General features: G+C 38.4%; 1 protein-coding gene across 1 annotated transcript in view; it reads right to left on the bottom strand.

Moving 5' to 3' along the window:
* The window catches only part of Hmcn1 (hemicentin 1), a 354,052-nt gene that overhangs the window by 219,980 nt on the left and 114,703 nt on the right, over positions 1 to 19,369 (bottom strand). Inside the window, exons 2-4 of the mRNA XM_055624399.1 lie at positions 18,101 to 18,171; positions 6,687 to 6,845; positions 5,663 to 5,785 (exon numbers count right to left, since the gene is read on the bottom strand). Coding sequence (XP_055480374.1) covers positions 5,663 to 5,785; positions 6,687 to 6,845; positions 18,101 to 18,171 — 353 coding nt within the window. The remainder of the gene's footprint in view (positions 1 to 5,662; positions 5,786 to 6,686; positions 6,846 to 18,100; positions 18,172 to 19,369) is intronic.

Genomic DNA, 19,369 nt, shown 5'->3' with positions numbered 1-19,369 from the left:
GTGTGTGTGTGTGTGTGTGTGTGTGTGTGTGTGTGTGTGTGTGTGTGTGTTGAGACTGCAAGATGTATTGCTGAGTGGTATCCACTCTATTTTCTGTATTTTATGAGCTTGGATATCGTGAATGTCTCTATGAGGGGCCGGGGGATAACACTTTCCTATTCAAATTTAGGTTTCAAAGGCAGTGAGTTCTGCTCACTCCCAGGAACCTCACTGCTCATTACAAAATATGTTGCCACAGTTCCCAATGTGAACTTCAAACAGTTCTCAGAATCAATACACAAAGCCATGAAATGAGACAGAGACAGGGCTTCTCCTTCTAAACCACTTGTTCTCCACGTCCCGTCTCCTCTGCTCTCACATGTCCCTTGCACTGCAGGGCTAACGTGCTTCTCTTTTGGTGTATTTAGCCTAAATGAGACTGATGAGAACAGTCACGTCCTCCCACCACTTTTGATGAATATTATGCACTGTGTATATATTAAATGTCATTATGGAAAAATATCCAGATGTTCCTGAGGCTAAGGTCAAATGAATACTTTTAATGATAAATTAATGGTTTCCATTTCTGTCCTAACTAAACAAATGGAAACACAATGTACCTGTGGCTTTATTTAATCATATCAGTGACCAATAAAAACTCTCCCAGGTGCCTGAAACATGTGTTCCTAAAACAGTCTCCCGAGCATATGTCAACACAACATGAGCACAATAGCAGAAAAAGAAAAGCATTTCATTGGCACTAGGTAGACATTGCTTTCTGATGCATTCTGTGGATATGGACACCGTATCTACATCATTCTAATGTATGAGCTCTGAGCTTTGCACTTTATTTTTGACATTTGATTAAATGAATTCAAAGAAGTGATGCTGAAAATATTTGTGCATCATCTCCGCACATTTCCTGTCACTTTCTAGAATGTTAGAGCTGTCTCCGATACATTTTCACATTTCAGAAGAAACACTCGTTTTCACTCATTTTCAAGGTCAACAGTAAAGTTCTATTTTAGAAATGAGATCTGGAGTGAAATTCAGAGTAGGGAAGAACAAAATGGCAGAGACCTCATTTCACATTGCTAATTGCCCAAAACTCTGAACAATTCTCATAATTAAGCCCACAGGCAGAGAGCTCTTCCACATTCTAGTCAAAAGTAGCTGTTGGCCAAAGAGGCAAGAAGTAGCTGTGCCAAATTCATACTCCAGCAAAGTTTATAGTTTCCCTAGTCTAAGTACTGAACCCAGGGAAAATGAGTGCACACCCAGCAGGGAATACCAAAGCCAGATGACCTCTAACCTGTGAGGCACTTTGTTGCCAGGCTGTTGGACTTTTCATAGATTGTCACTTCATTTTCTTCACTTTAGCTATTTCCTTGATATACCGAGTGAGATCACTTTCCCACTTCCCATTGGACCTTTCCCACATCCCATTGGATGCTCTTTAGTTGGGATAGGGAAAATGTTCTTTAACCCAAGATCCCCATTCATGCTACAGGGAGGATAAAGGAGCTTCTTTTCTGTTGCAGTTTCTTTGGTTTAGGACATACCACTTTAAAAATATATTGCTGGAATATTTGGACTAGAATATGACACTATATAAAAAGAAAACAACTAATAGTTCTAAAAAATTCTGTAATGTAATATTAAATATGGCATTTTCTCATCTTATGATTAAAAAAAAATACACCTGAAGCATAGAAAATTGCATAAGTTGTCTAAGGTCTATGTCTGATGTGTGAACAGTGGTCCTGAGGCTGAAAGGTTATCTGCCACACATTACTGCTTGTTCTGCATCATTGTTTCTCCAGAACAATTGTTTACCCATCTCCACGCCCTGGGATGCTGATCTTAAACATGACCTCCAAAGGACCCCTGAATTTTGCCTTCCAGTGATATTTAGGGAAGCATGACGGGGTTTGATACTTATCCCAGAGGGCTTCAGTTTGCCTGTCCCAGGCCACAGTTTCACTGGGTAATATTATGAATTCCTTCTTCCTCCTTGTCACACTCAGGGAGAATATAGGTAGGCATTTCTTACTATATCCTCTGTGCTTCGTTACTCTTTGATGGCTGCCCTTAGGCAGTAGGTCATTCGTTAAACCCGTGGTCGCTTTGAGTAAAGTCATGTGTCCTCTGCTGTGATGGTTACTGATAACCCTGTCAGTAAGAGATAGCATCTACAGGGATGCTAACACTTATTTAGAATGGGAGAAATCTAGAGACGACCAGGAAGAAGATCGTAGTGGGGATAAAGGAGATGTTAGAGTAATGACTGAGGAAGTGTGAAGTAAGGCTGGGGAGTTCAGGGCAGTTGAATGATCTAATTAACAATGTATACTTCTTGCTTGCTTCTCTCACACAGTACATGGCCTTAGACATTTTATTATAACAAAGCAAGCATTGATTAGACTGGCAATATTTCAGATTTTAAAATAAATGGAATGGTACAGTAAAGTGTGGTCCCTTTTCTGTCTTTAAAGGTGAACTAAGATGTGTATCTTAACTTATGTTTTCAAGACACAGAAAATACCACACAGTGATTTAAAGATCACTGGTATTCAGCCAAATAATTTAACTTTGGATTCCCTTTTATGTTAAGTATAGATAGAAGATACCTAGGCCCTCCACATACCCCTTCTGAAAAAAAAGGGAAATGAAAAACTTCAAATTAACTGGAGCTGTACTCCCACCTGGTTATAAACCTAGTTAACTGGGTTATGAGGGTAAAAGCAGAACACTCTTGTTTCCTTTAAAAGAGTCCATGAGAACTCATGAATGAAACGTAAGGTTTTAATGCCTGGGGTTTTGAGTCTGTTAAATGAGTTCATAGCATGAACACTTCCATTTTCCTGCCAGAATTTATAGCATGTATAGAATAGGAGAATTTAAGACAATTGGAAAATAATTACTAGATTGCTATCCCAAACTTTTGCAAGTCCTGTTTGGCCAGTGTTACAATGCTTCCTATCAACAAACCTTCCACTGTAGTGCCTTTCTTGACGGGATATGTTGATCTCAACAGTTTTAGCAAGCCTTCACAGTATCTTTACTCGTGAACAAGAAAAAAAGAATACTGCCCAGCTCTTCCTGGATTCTCCCGCTCAGGATTATTTGCTCTCCCTCCTCCCCCATCGCCTGTTTTCCAGTGTACACAATTGCACTAGGCTTTTAGTGCAAAGGCAAAGCAGCACCACAGGGTTAGAGTCTCTGTCGTAGTCCTGTTGCTGTGAAGAGACACGCTGACCTCTTATAAAAGAAAGCATGTAACTGGGGGGTGGCTTACCGTTTAGGAGGCTTCATTCATAATCATCATGATGGGGGGCACCGAGGCAGGTGCGCTGGTAGAGGGAAAGCTGAGAACTTTACATCCTGATCCACGGCATCAGGAGAGAACTGGACCTCGATGAGCTTTTGAAAGCCCACAGCCCACCCCCAGTGACACACTTGCAACAAGGCCACGCCTCCTTATCCTCCTCACATAGTTCCACTCCCTATGTCTAAGCCTTCAATTAGATGAGCCCATACCAGTCAGCATGTATTTGGTTCATACCTGTACAGTATCTTATATAGAACATTTCACCTGTATTACCTCATTTAAAGTTATAACCACTTCCTGAAATAGAAATTCTATTATCTCCATTTCATAATCAAGGTAAGTAGGTCTCACAGAGTGCATGTCACAAAGAAAAAGAGAATTTCTGGATTTGTTCATTTTTACGTAACTGAGTACTCATTTGGACTAGGAAATGCATCGTTTTCTTTATAGGAGATTGAAGAAGAAGGCTAGGCTTTCTTGGCTGTTCAGCATCCTTCGCAGCTGTTTTGTTGGCAGACTTGTACCAAGCTGCTAGCATCAGATCAGGATTCATGAGTATGCAGGACAAGGTGTAGGTGCAGAGAATTTCTCCAAGTTGTCCCTGGCCAAAATACCTTAGAGTTTCATTGGTCCACAGTAAAAGAAACAATACAACCATTCCTGAATTAATCAGCCAGGGAACTGGAGATTGACTGACAGAGAAGCCAAGGCTCATCCTTGCTACTATCAAACTCCAGTTTACAATAAGTAAAGTTAATTAATTAATTAATTTAACTAAAAGGGAAATATTAACTTTTTTTTTAAGTTTTGGTCTTGCCATGACAAAATTTAAAGATCCAACTATCAACTGATGTTCTGGGCAACAAAATTAATAAGCTAGTGGGTTGATTGTTTTTAATCCCCTTTGGTCTGGGACTCAGCTGTTAAAAATCTTGTGGCTCATCTCTTGCTTTCAAAATCTGCACACTGTATGTGACTGTTCACCAACGTGACAGAAACTCTGTTCTTTCCAAAGTGCTACGTGCTCATGACAAGGATTCCAACATCTTCTCTGCCCCAGCACCTTTAGCTGTGAACCACCATGATGACCAGGTATCTGCTGCTGTTTTCTGCAGCCTTCTGTCTGCAGGGAACATCCTCATCATCAACCCTCGCTCTCAATCTCATCAAGCCTTAAGCTACGATGCCCTCACTGATATAAGAGAGAACAATGCACCTCCTCACTTACACCCCCCTGTGCAGGAGATCCCGGGTGTGTCCCAGGGCAAGCAGCAGGGTTTTCATCCCTTTCAAGCCTTTCTCAACCTGCTAAGGTATTGGATGAGAAAAGAAACCCAGTTCCTGAGAGCCCTTCACTCTTTCCTAGTTCCTCCCTAGGCTTCCAACTTCTCTCTCTTTGGGACATTTTTTTTTCTTCAAATTAACTGTTAAGGATTACCTTGTTGTTAGGCATTGTTCAGGAGCATACGAATCACAAGAGGGGACATAACATGGGCTCAAGTTATTGCTCTCTCAACAGATATTTCTTCTAAGAAAACTTTATTTTTTACATTAAAGTAACCATCCAGGTTTATCATGTAAATAGTTGATACATTTTGGAATTTTGTTGGATAATTTAGTTTCAACTTCAGTGACAGATCAAGACTCAATTCACCTGTTTTTCTGAAAGTTATTCATCAGAAATACCAATTGAATTTTCTAAACAACATGTAGACATGTAGCACAAAAAGATTTGTTAAACTAAATGAATTTTAAAACTCTGGTGCCTACAGATATAGCCCATGGCAGCTCAGTCTCCAAGTGGGTTCTCTAGAAAGGGGAACAGGGGCTGTCTCTGACATGAACTCAGTGGCTGGCTCTTTGATCACCTCCCCCTGAGGGGAGTGGGGGCAGACTTACCAGGCCACAGAGGAAGACAGTGCAGCCAGTCCTGGTGAGACTTGATAGGCTAGGGTCAGGTGGAAGAGGAGGGGGACCTCCCCTATCAGTGGACTTAGAGAGGGGCATGGGAGGAGATGAGGGAGAGAGGGAGGGGTTGGAAGGGGAGGAGGGAGGGGGCTACAGCTGGGACACAAAGTGAATACATTGTAATAAATAAATAAATTTTAAGTAAAGAAATAAAATCTCTGGTGCCTAAATGACTTCTTGCTGTAACATTATTCATTCTGGAAATTAATAGCAAAATAAATCTGTTTCTTTCTATCAGTTCACTGCTGTAATTGACCCATGTGAGGCCTAAGGACAAAATCTGGAGGTTATAATTCTTTTGGACACCAGGCTTATCACGGTTAGAATGGCCTAGCTGATTTTGACAAAGTAGCTATCAAAGTAGACTTATTTTACTAAACTGACCTCATTCACTTGCTTTTTGTCCAGATGGAACACTTGACCAGAACTTGTGGAGGCAATTTCTTCATAGACTTTGTATCCAATATGATTCCTGTCATCACAGTCTCCAGTGAGCACAAATACCACCTGAGATTTATAAAAGCAGAGGAGAGTTGGAGAGATTTCCAAAAGTCAAAATATATTTGTTAGCACCTGTTATGTGCTAGCAAATTACTAAGCAACTAGAAAGTAAGCATGCATGATAATTATTAGCCCTTTACTCTGTCTAACCATGGGCCTACACTGGAACATAGTTACTTATATTTTATAATAAGTTTGACTACGGAAATAAGACCATAATTATGCTAGCTTATACAGTGGCCTCAATTTCTCATTGCATCATGCATCTATGCACACTGTAAATAATTTTGAAGATATGTTTATTAAAATATATTATTATAATGTCATCTTTGGATCTGAGTTTAGCCATCTGGCTGAGGCAGAAAAACCATTCTACAAGCTATGTCCTTCAGCTCAAAAGACCTTTTGCAATTCTACTCAATCTCCAGTGTTTCTGCCATGGCCACAAGAAAGGCATCCTAAACTGACCTCATTAATCTTAAAATGAACCTGTTTAAGAAGAGGTCACTACACCCAAGGGCCAGTATCTCAACATTCTTTCACACATGAGCAAGCATTTCTAGCCTAGGTTAACCAAGGTGTGTTAACATGGAAAAAGTAATATGTTATGCTTTAAGCTGCCGAGTTTTGTTACATGGCAATAACTAACTTACAATGCTGAGTAACTAACTCAAGAGAGACTCCCCATAGAAAATGTCATTTGAAATATGGACCTAACAAATACAGTAAGGTGCTAATAAGCACATTAATCTGCCATCGTTTCTTCTTTGTATTCAAAGGCAAAGTATCATTGTGCTGTTGACAAGCATGAATTCACTACACTTAAATTACGTGACATGTACACAGAGGTGTGGTCAGATGGCTATGACTGTTCAGACAAGTATTTCTGAGGATGATGTCTACTTACTTGGGATTGTTTCTGTTGAATAAGCTGCAACACCTCATGGGTGAGCCGATAGTCCTTGGATCGTGCATCAGTAAAAACATAGATGAAGGAACCAGGAAGAGAAATTTCCAAGGCAATTTTTATAGCTCCAATACTCATTTCTGGACAATCACCACCTCCCTGTTGAACAGAAAGCAAGATGAAATCATTTCATGAAAAAAAAATGGTATTTTTGTCCTAAGTGACTTTAGAATTTTAAAAATCAAACAATCGCTCTTTACTAAATGATGAAAAACCTTCCCAAGTCACACAATCATCAAGTGAAGAAGCAGAGACTAACCCCAACTCTGCCTGGTATGAGATCTTTGTTGACTTCTGTGCTACAGACAAGGGGCTTGTCTAAGATGCTGACAAATGAGACGAAGAAAATTCCCACTGTTAAGGGTAAACACAAAATACTGCTCCATCTTAGATTCTCATATTTGTTGAGTTTAATTAAGACTCATCTTTCTTTCACCCAATCCCCTTTCCTTGAAGAAGGCATCAGTGTTCTATTATTGTTTGATTAATGAAAGAATATGTGAATGGGTAATGAGTGAGTAAACAATGAAACAGTATTGTTAAAAGAAATCTTGACACAGTCTAGGTAGACTTGCTGCATCCATCTAACCGTTATTTGAACTCAACCTCTCTCACTTCAAGTGATGTCATTCCAGAGATGAAAGAATCCTCTGAAAGTACAAGGATGAAAGTGCCTCTTTATTCATGAATAGGAAATATAAAGCACGCATGTCCATATATGCACATAGATGGTCATTTCTATATATTTATTATAAGCAATGTATGAAACTTTTTCAGTCTTTGCTCTCGTGCTCACTGTTCCTCTCTCTGTTTCTGTGCCCCCATCTGTGTGTATTTGTGTGTGTGTTGTGTGTGGTGTGTCTTGTCTCTCTTCCCTCCTTCTTTTCCTCTTGGTATGCAGAAGTTTAATATTTAAAAGGAGAAAATAACCATGACCGTGTGTCCTAAACATATCACCTAAAACCGCAGAAGCATGTACCTACACAAATTAAAGATAGAGTAGAGGTGAATTACATAATATGACAACTTGAACAATTCCCAAAGCATGTACTAGGATGGGTCTGGTTTTATGAAATTCTGTGTTTTTCTTTGAACTCTAAAACATAACTAATCCATATCAGTAGGAGCATTCCTGTTCAGTCTTCTGATTCTCGTTTTATCTTTACAATTCTCCAGACAGCTCCAATGTGTTAAGTTGCAGAACAGACTTCAGATGTAAAAATGTATACAGAAAGAATTAGAAGCATGTGACTTTTTCACAGTAAATGTCGCTTCTGGGATAAACTTTGAAAGCACTATGGCCTCGGAGTTACAATGATAATTATGTTCAATAATGAATTCCTGGAAAGCACGATTTTACAATGAATGGAAATCTTATCAGTGGAGGAAGTAATAAAATACAGATTGTCTTGCGATCTTTTCTAAATAAAAGACAGGGTGGGAAGAACACTGAAATAAACTGAACCTTTGAACTCAAAGGACTTAGAGAAAGTTGAGGGCCCTCTCCAAACCCTAAAGGGAAGATGTTATCAAAAGAAGGGTCGAGGAACAAGGCAGGCCAACTGCAGGACAGGCAACATTCACACTGCATTACTTCTCATCAGTCCACTCCATTTCTCCTCCTGTTAATTTTCAACCATCCAGGCCTTCTATCAGTTGTCTTTCAGGACATCTAACTCCCAGTTGTCAAAAACTGACAAATTCCAAAATAACTCGTTTTTAAGACCAGAGTCTTGCAATATGGCTCCAGCTGTCCTTTAATTCATGATCTTCCCACCTGGGTCTCTGGAAGAGTTGGATTTACAGACCCATGTCACCATGCTCAAGTCTAGGAACTCTGTACTGGAATTACATGCTTACTCTTATTCTAACGTGATTGAGTTCTGCTGAATTTGAGCCTGGCCTCAAAGTCAGGGTAGAGTCCCCTGGCACAGAATCCACATGCTGAAAGGTCTTAGTTGTGCAGTTTGCACTTTACATGGAAAGTTGAGCTGTGGAACTCAGTTTCAATTAATCAATATTTGAGGATGCTCGGTTATAAATATTGCCACTGATGCTAGACTAAGAGAATATAATGTACATGTGGAAATGATTATGCTATATTGAATCTACTTTTCAGCTGTGTCAAAAGCAAGGCTAAAATAAATCAGAGCAACTGCAGAGTTCAAAGGCACATATGCTGCCCTTCATCCCTTGTAGGAAATATGGCAAGGATGCTCTCGGAGACAAGAAGAATATTTCAGAATCCAAGCCTCGGAGTTCCCGAATCATTGCAATACATGTCACATACCCGGGAGAGTAAAACGCTACCCTTTGCTACAAATAAGTGATGAAATAAATTTAAGTAAGATGGGTTCCAAATTAAAGCCTCAGTGGTAGACCTTCATGCTGGATTCCTTAGGCAACAACCACCATTTCCATGCTTCCGAGTCATCACCTGTCAGTCAAGAGCATAACTCACCAGTAAATGGTCTTATAGCTTGTTGGAACTTTTACGGTATGTGGGGCTTTGTTTGCCGAGTCCCAGAAGCACTTCAGCTCATTACAGTTCAAACACTCATAAAGAATAGATGATGTTTCTGGCACCCGATACGTTAAACAGGAATTAAGAAAATTATGTACTTTCGTGTTCTCATAATTTGGGAGCTTCTTCAAAAATCACAGGAGTTATAACAGAAAGTAGTCTATTGAGGAAGGCACTGGCATAGAGGTTGCCAACCATAACCTGTGTGCCACCCGACACCATCTAATTCCAGAAGGCACATGGACACACACAAGCTTAACTGCAGGCAAAACATGGAGCTGGGGAGTGATATCTTGGAATTCCCACTTTCATCTTCAGTAACATGCTCCCTCCCAGCTCTCTGCTTCTTATAAAATCCCTTTCTTTCCTCCTCAAGGACCTTGTGCCATTTTAATTGCCATTTTAATTGTGAACATCTTCCCGATCGTACTGAGACAAGAGTTTTCCTCTACATGGAGTAGGTCCTCCATCTTGCATCCAAGAAGACCACATGCGCTCAGAAGAAAACATACAGAAGGCAAGCATGCAGAACTAGTGCTGTCCCAGCAGCCACCATTTATTGCACCAAAGACTGGGCATTCATACTGCCAAAACTTGCTCTGAGCAGCCCAGTTTTCTCCCAGCCCCTGTAGCCTGCTCTTTCCTCTACGCTATTTCTACCTGCCCATCAAAGTCTCTCTTCCTTCTGCTCCAATACTCACATGCAGAGTTTTAATGCTCTGGAGTACACTTGGTGATGTTTCTATTATAGATTAGTCAATGGAGATTGTAACATCGGCTCTTTTTTCTCTAAATTGATAAAATACACATTCATACTAGTTACTTTATGACTTTGTAAAAATGTATTTGTACAATAAGTTTTACTAACAAAGATGTTTATAATTTATGAAGATTCCACATGAGGAAGTTTTATATAGACAGGGTTTATGGTCATTAAGTAACCAATGAGAAATAATCTGCTCAAAAGGGGACCACATATACAACACAGTAGACAAATGAGGCTTATTAAAAATCAACACATACAAAGAAAGATGGAGACTTGGTTGAAAAGTTTATATGCAGAAACCCAAGGGACTTAGCTGATGACTAGACCACTATTCACTAATGGGATGCATCTGCCAAAGAGATCAGATCCAGGGCTCCAGCATCAGCAGAGGGCCTCAGATGTGGCTACATGCAGGTCTCACATGTCACCTTCTGAAAAAGGCCAGGACTCCAGTCCCTAACTAGAGCTGTTGGGGTCTGGATTACTGATAGTGCTCTGGAAAGGAGTCAAACATCTGACAGGGCACTTTCAAAGACAGCATTCAAAGTCAATTTCAATTCTAAAGCACTAAAATTAATCTTCAATTTTTTTCAAGATCCAAGAAATAAAAATAAAGGTCTCTTAGAGAAATAACTGCTTCTGATCTATTTGACTGAAAAGAGACCTCTCAATTTTCCTTTATATCTATTTTATCAAAAAAGAAAAAACACAGTTATTTTACTCTAGTTAGCTGACATTTTTTAAAAGAAGCATTTTGACTTACAACCACTGTCTAAAACCTGACAGAACCAGACCTATAAATTACTGTGGAGAACAGACAATTCCTCAGTGGGTTAAGTGGCATATATGGACTGGATCAATGTGTCCTATGTTAATGGATTGTTTTTCCCAGGAGCCTGAGGTGTTTATTTTGCAATGTATCATGTATAAATCCTTAAAAAGTGTCTCACACAGCGCACTTCCCACTGTAATCTGCACCTCCCCCGCTCTAGCCATTTGTGTATTCTGTTATCTTTGTTCTTTGACGTTAACCCAAAAGATCACTAGCAAATCAGTCATTCATTTACTTATGGATTTGCACCAGAATGAGTAGCTAAAAATGAGTCATACAATCTATTGGTGCTCTCTACTCTCTCAGTCTCTTTCATTTCACCTTTAAGGACACATGGGAGTTTATTCTTCAAGGAACTTTTACTCTTTCAGAAACTCTAACATCAACTCTAAGAAGCAAAGTAGTTGTCAAGATGTTTCATTTTGTCTGCAGAAAAGTTACAAAATACTAAAATTTCCATCATAATCATCACCATTGTCATCATCACACTGTAGAAAATGTGCTTGTAATCACTCTCAAGGAAACTTTGCCTCTCTAATTTAGTAGAAGTATTCTGAGGAGAGGGAGTAATTTTCTAATTATAATTAATTTTGCTATTTTCTGCTTAGTAATTTTAGGTGAGCTAATCACTCAAGAGCAGTTGTGAAACTGAAAGAGAAGTAAAAGTAATTCAGAAATAAATTCATTTTGATAAGGAGAAGGTCAGCCCTAAACCCCATCTGTCTTTAATTATCTACTTTTCTGCTTTGAATTAAAATAAAAGAGAAATTATGTAAATAAATACGTGAATTTGATTCTACTAACAAAGTTACTTAAAGCAAGAGCTGGGAGGAAAGTAGAAGAGCAATAAAGAGCTGGCTTGAGCATTAAAGCCCCCTGTTTAATTTGGTTTTGGTTAATAATTTTTTAAGATCATAATATAATTACACCATTTTTCCTTCCTTTTGCTCCTTCCAAATCTTTCTGTACCTCCCACCTAGTGTCTTTTAAATTCATGGCCTCTTTTTCTTTAATTATTGTTACATGCATATATGTATACATGCATACACATATAATGTATGTATATAAACACAAACACATATACACACCCACATACATAAAACGATTGAGATCAGCCTCAGTGCTTTAAATTTGGGGAACTGAGTGAGACTTAACATCTCAACACTGGCGTTTACTCGTTTGTAAGAGAGAGTAGTAATATTTGGATAGATGTAAATTGAGTTACTTTGAAACATTTTTAGAACTCTCCTTAGGGCACATAGCTCCTGATGTAGATACATGCATTACAAATTGGACATTTTGTAGTACGGTTAACCTCTATTGTATGACTAAGACCTGCTTATAAGTGAGTATGTACCATCTCTGTCTTTCTGTGTCTGGGTTATCTCATTCAGGATGATCTTTTCCAGATCCATCCAGTTGCCTGGAAATGTCATGATTTCCTTGTTTTTAATAGTTGAATAGTATTCCATTGTGTAAATGTACCACAGAGTAAGAGGATGCAAGTGTTTCTGAAGAGATTTGGTAGTCTGGGGTCAGTTAGTAAGAGAGAAGGGCTCCCCCTTTCTGAGGCTAGGGAACAGGGAGGAGGGGAAGAGAGGAGCAGAGCGGGACCGGGAGGACACGAGGGAGGGGGCTATGATTAGGATGTAAAATGAATAAATTTAAAAAATCCAATTGGAATTTTTAATCAAACTATTTAAATAATTAAGTATAGGTCATTCTCCTTTTAGAGTATATATTTTATTAAAAATATAGATGTAAATATATTGATATATTTTATATATAACAAATATATAAGATACATAAGTCAAATGTATATTAAAAATAAAATGTTATTAATATAAATTTAAATAAAATGAAATACTAAATATAAAACATTCACATAATTTAGATATTTACACAATATCTAAATTTATAGTGATATATAACCTCTACTCTTTTTTTTGAGCTATGTTTTATTTTGTCTCTTGATATGGCATCTTAAGATTTTTTAGTGATGTATCTAGAAGTAAGAAGTTCACTTGTTCATAGCTTTGTGACTTAGAATACAAGAAGTTACATAAAGTGCTTTCTATCTAGCAGAGCAAATTCTTCTAAAGCTGGTATTATACTGTCCTCCATTTGCGAATACTATTTGCCAACTTAGCCATAGTGTTTCATGATCTCTGTTGGCAAGGAATTTTAGTATCAACCACTCTTCTGGGACAAGAAACCACAGCCCCCACTCATCCATCTGCTGCACTTATTCCTTTATGTTTATCCTTCTGCTTCTGTTAAAGACTTGGGGAAATGAGACCCCATCCTGATTTTCTTAGATTTCTGTCCTATTGCTACATGAATATAGATGGTCCACATACATTTGGGTTTTAAAAGTCTATTTCATTAAATGTCAAAAAAGAATATTAAGTTTTATGGAGAGCTTTGCAATTTTCAAGGATCAACAATGTATACAAAGGTTGTAAGTGCTATTCAATTAAGTAGAAATATTTTGGTTATTATTTTTGTGGAATTTTATTTTTGTATTTCACATGTTTGACTAATGTGCTTTTTGTTCTTTAAAACATTTGGATGAAATACTTAGAGGCTTGACAGTGCCAATAATATTTTCTAAAGCTCAACAGGCTTTATAATTTCTTATAAAGAATGTGACCCAAGGCCACACTCTTCCCTACATATTTACAGCTTCATTAATTGCCAAGCTCTGTGTGATCTGAGCACCATTTGTTGTCATTTGTCTTTTCCTCCTTTTTCCTCCGAGAGAAAGTTCATTTGTCTTTCAACTTGCTTCTCTGTGAAGCAGATGAAAAGAAATTAAACACAATCAATACAAGCAGCGTGATGACTTAAATGTAGGGACCTCTGTCGACTTTTCTTATAAATATTTGGATTAGTTTCCTCGTTCCATTTCTCTATGGGAAAATAAACTAAGACAGATGCAATGTGAATGGGCAAGTACTTAATATACTGCAAACTGAATTCTCTTTTCTTATTCTCAAAACCAATTTAAATGTGCAAGGAATGTTTGTAAATGTTTGCTTTTCCACAAGTCCAAGTTAAGCTTTAGTAGACCAGCAGTGTTTGCTGAATTTGATGCCAGTGATGGGGGGGGGGAGGTCAGGAAATTATACCCAAAATAAAATCTATTCCCCTATACGGAAATTTTATACAATACATAACATACTTAGTTGCTTATATTAATTTATGAAACAATAAAATATTCTCCATACAAAGAACAAAGAGGAAACAGTATATATTTCTTATATTAAATGTGAAGCTTTCATTAAGTCTAGAGTTGTTGTGGTTTGATTTTTTTGCTCCCTTTTTTGCTTTAATTGAAAAGAGAAGCATTCACTAGAAACTTTCAAATTAAAATATTACCATGGAATCCTTGATGCCTGTAATAGTCCTCAGTGTTGAATGAAAGGAAAAACTGAATATCTGATTCCTTTCACAACAAGATATTCTAATTCAGCCCTTGTGGAGCCCTTTTGAGAGCAAAAACACAAAACCAAAACAAAACGGCAATAAATAATAATTAATAAGATGTACCTCATCCAGAGCAAATGTCCAGAGACATAGACAGAAGCTCCAGATCCAAGAGAAAGTTCTTGTTTTGTTTTGCTTTGCTTTGCTTTGTTTTGTTTTGTTTTAATGATAAAATCAAAGGGCCCTAGATATTGACTGCATCAGATTCAATTCCAGAGGGTGTTGGGAAGAACTCTGCCAAAAGAGTGAACCGGGTGTGAGTCAGGAAGCAGGATCCTTCACCCTGGAGACAAATGGCACAGGGAGGGTACAGGCACTCCCTGAAGATCCTTCAAAACACAAGCGGGAGAGGCAGGAAACCACAGTGCAGTGCCAGGTCTCATCTGGAATGTAGCTATTTTCAGTCTGTTCAGACTTTTGTGAATATCGTTCAGCTGTATTCTTACAAAGAAATAAGTGAAAACAGTAAATCTCTTGCTAATGGGTCCTCAGCTTGAAATCGCTCTTAAGTAGCCTTTCTGGGTCTCTACAATACAATGAAATCTGAGATTGGCTCTTTGTTATCTTTGCACTATTGAGTTTAAATCATTGTGATATAATGTTGCTGCAAATACATATTTTTTTTAAGTGTCATTCATTTATCCAGCAACTATTTAAGCCACACCCTACTAACCTGGCTCATCCTCCAGACAGAGCACAGGCCACAGTGAGAACTACAAGTGCTTGTCCTCAGGGTTCACAGTAGAATAAATGAATGTAGAGACTGAGGCAACCAAGAAAATGGAATCCCTTAACCATAGAAACAATGCTATCTTTGTAGGATCTCAACATCTAAAGAGTTTTTCAATTCAAAGGGAGAAAAACACGACTAGATTTTAAATAGCAAGTTAATGACGGCTGCAGCTACATGCTCTAAGGGTAGAGGGATAGAGGATTATTGCTAGGAAAAGTGGCGACAATCAAGAGATGCTTAAGCAAATCCATTTACATATTCATCAACTATAACTCAGTTCAGTGTGCACACAAGATAGGCACAGACAGAAGTAACCATAGCGTTCCCATTCAAGCTGTTCACCTAACAGTGCAACTGATTAAACATTACACTCCAAACTGCGATTTGACCTGTGCTCATGTGCATAATCTGGCACACCTACTTATCACTTCACTTACACTCATAGGTGAGCCTGCTCTACATGCCAGGCATGGTACTCAGAGGACTCAATAATGTATGATGTATAACATATAATGTCAAACATGTTCCTTCAATGTAAGTTCTAACGAGATAAGAATAGGCCTGGAGGACAGAGCAGGACTCTCTGAAGAGATCACATTGAAGATAAAACTAGTATTTTAAAGATTATAAGTTCTGTTACAGGGGTGCAGAAGAGATGGGATTTAAAGACAGAAAGTTCTGGTGCAAGGAGAACAGAGTACATACAATCCCTGGGAGAAGGGCGAGGACACGGTTATGAGGAGGACCTATGTGAGTCCCTTGAGACAGAACACAGAGAGAAAAAAAACTGGCCCAAGAAAGGGATGAGAGGTAGACAGGTCTCCAGTCATCCCAGCCCACAGGCAGTATTTGATGGGACCCAACGGGGCCAAGTCGATAGCAGTGCTATGCAGAGTTGTGTTTTCAGACTTTCATCTACAAATTCAAGAAGGGCTTAAAAAGTAAAACCAAGAGCAAATTAAAAAACATCACTTAGTGCTTTTCTTCATTACTTCAGTAAAGTCATTGGGATTAGGATGGTGTCAAGAGATAGAAACTCAGCTGATTTTAAAGACATTTATGAAGTTTAAAAAGACTTTTTAAAGGTTAGCATAAGAGGTAAGAGGTGTATTAACAATGAATCAAATATTTGGTTAGACAACCACAATACTATAGCAGCATTTACAAAGGTAGCAAACAGGAAACAAAGAGCCAGGTTTGGGCAACCATAGAAGGAATTATCATGAGTCTCATTTTAGACAGCCACCTTGACATCCAAGTGATTAAAATGAGTCTCTGTCCTCAAAAGAGACAAAAGCTCAAAGAGAGAGAGAGAGAGACCATACACAATTTTTCCTAAAGAGGGGGCCATAAAATGAGGAGAAAGTGGAATCCAGTTCCTAAAGCCTGAGAAACCCCAATACTTGCCTGCCAATTTGAAGGACAGAGGCATCCCCAAGAAGTTGCACAGAAAAAGTGGGAAGAAAAATACAATAGATGAGAGAAAAGGAAGTGTCAAGGAGCAAAGGAACAATATTATGAAGGACAGAGAAGCCAAAGGCTTCGTTTCTATGTGCCTGTACTTGAAACTGAAGTCACTCACTTGCACTGAGCAGAACCCTTGCTGAAATAGCAACTATCACGGGATTTATAATAGTTATAGGACAAAGGCTTAAGGAGGGTGAGTAAGATTTTAAATTGTCAGTAAAGGGAACTTAAGGTTGAACTGACCAAAGAAACACAGGAGAACTAACTGTGAGAACATGAGACAGGGTGGTTACGGTTTCATTGTGACCCACTGCAGGGTCTCATCAGATACTGCCTATGGGTTGGAATGACCGATACCTGTCTATCTCTCATCCCTTCTTGGGCCACTCTCTTCCCTGGCTCTGTGTTCTGTCTCAAGGGACTTACACAGGCCCTCCTCCTAACTGTATCCCTCTCCTCATGGGGCTTGTACGTAAGTTGTTCTTGCACCCTTCCTGTCTTTAAATCCCTTCTCTTTTCCACCCCTCTAGTGGCATTTACAATCTTTAAAGTGTGATTTAAAGAAAGTATGATTTCTTCCTGCTCTGCACCCCAGACTTGTTCTTATCTCACAGAGCAGGTGGTAGGTATTCTGTGCCTTGGTGTGAGACTCTCGCAGCCCTTGGCAACTGGTGGACACACATGAACATGCAGATAGTTAAGTCACTCAGAAATGAGGTTTTGCCTGTAGAACAGAAAAGTGCTTCATACAGGGAAGGCAAAACAGTGTTTTAAAATGATGAGCCTCTGAACTAGATGGGTGGCGAGTGAAAAATTGGAAGATCTGATAGCCTGGCAGGAAGCATGTGAGCCTGAATTTCCTGGTGGACGTGAGGAAACAGATTTAGCGTAAGAAGCTGCATCATCTTTATCTCTGCGGACAATGTGTTGATGGAGACCAAGATGTTTCAGTTAGTTATTTGAGAGATGGAAGACTTGAAACAGTGATAAGATCCAGGGTGTTTGTGGGAGTTCGGGACTAAAATATGGCAGAAAAATGTTCACTGAGATGGACGAGTAGACCAAGGAGTGAGGAGGAGTTAGGGGATTAACTCCTAGGGGATTAACACACACACTGAAGTCACTGAACAATGGAAACAGCCCAGAGGGAGAAAGTTAGTCTGAACAAGCTACTATGGGTCTAGAGGAAGGAGAATCACAATTGCCTCAGTTATGTCCTTTATGTTGTGAGAAAGAATCATTAACTGTTTTTTGTGTTTCAAAGAGAAAGGACCTATCTAGGACAGGATTCTGCAAATGCTTTTTATAAAAAGCCAAGCTTTCCCATCTTCTCAGCTCTGTTGTTATGGGGCAAAGGTGACTGCAGGTGCTGCCCAAATGAATTTACTATATCATATTCTGTATCTACTGCTTAATTCATTCTAGACATGGGTGAGGAAAGGACATGACATTTCTCAAGGCCCTGAGAGACAACAAGTACTTCCTTCAGATTTTAAAAATGAGAAAAGTCAGCCAAAGATAAATGATTTTCCATTTCACTCACCTGAACATACAATTCTCTGAGTTCATACTGAAATTTTTTGGGATCTGTGGTAATTGTCACTGGACCAATTTCTGTGGAGATTAAAAAAATAAATAGCATGAATCAATGAGCAGTAACCAATAACATTAAAGACTTTATTATGTTTATAATTTTCATTTTATGCATGTAGTTCATAATTATTGACTACTAACATTAGAAATGCTAAAGACTCATTTTATAGCTACCAAAAAATAGTTTATAATTTACTATGAATCATGCATATCTAAAGCAGTGCGTTTTTAACCTTAGGAAGTACAGGGGCAATCAGAAATGGCAAAAGATCTAAGATTTAGTTCTTTTTTATTTCATTAGTCAGAAAATATTTATTGAGCACATACATGACTGTTCAGACATAAATGAATCAATCATACCTTCATCTTATGATTCAATTTTCTACATTTTAGAGAAAAATTCATCTCAATTCAAAATAAACAGAAAAAGGGAGGGGGGAGAAAAAAATGACTGTTCACCACCCAACCCACGAGATTTCTTAATAACTTTGAGAGACACAGATACAAAGGAATTATCCATGCAAGCAGTAGCTCTTATGGCTTCTTTCCCTGTGATTGGGATAGCTGTGTCTATTTATCACCATTCTTCTGAGCTGCCTTGGATCACAGTTACCTTCAGGGCTGGGTTCCCTTCAAAAATTCCCAGAGGTACTGAGCACGCCACTGCCTCTAATGGAAACAAGTCAGGACGACTGCTTCCATGAAAAGCTATGGTTTGTGATTTAAGTCAAGTGAAAAGAAACAATGCAGATATTAGCCTGTGTGAAGAGGCTTATAAACACGCATGCACACACTAAATGCACACACTAAATGCACACAGATGCACACATGCATGCACACATTATTTTGGCAAATACAACATACCTGTAACAAATATTTTCAGTACCTACAGCCTACTATTAAACAAACAAACAAAAAAACTTTTAAAATACGTTATTGGAAGTGTTCATGTATAGACACCATTCACCTTTGTGAGAAATCATTCAGGTATTAAAATTCATCTGGGTATCATGCAAAAAGACATAACATTTAAATTTTTACAGTAGGTGAAAAGTTTTCTGTTTTACGTAAGGAAAACATAGGATGCATTGAAAACTATAGCATGCAGTGACAACACAAAACTAGAAAAATTCTCAAGAATTAGTTTTTATTAAAAAAAAAACGGTCTCATTTCAGAAGCATATTGGGTTTTATACTTCAAAGGATAATAGCTAATCAG

Source organism: Psammomys obesus, unplaced genomic scaffold, assembly GCF_907164565.1.
Source record: "Psammomys obesus unplaced genomic scaffold, mPsaObe1.curated_primary_1811, whole genome shotgun sequence".
Taxonomy (NCBI): Eukaryota; Metazoa; Chordata; class Mammalia; order Rodentia; family Muridae; genus Psammomys; species Psammomys obesus.
The sequence above is the reverse complement of the archived record's forward strand: the minus strand, read 5'-3'. Positions and strand labels throughout refer to the sequence as shown.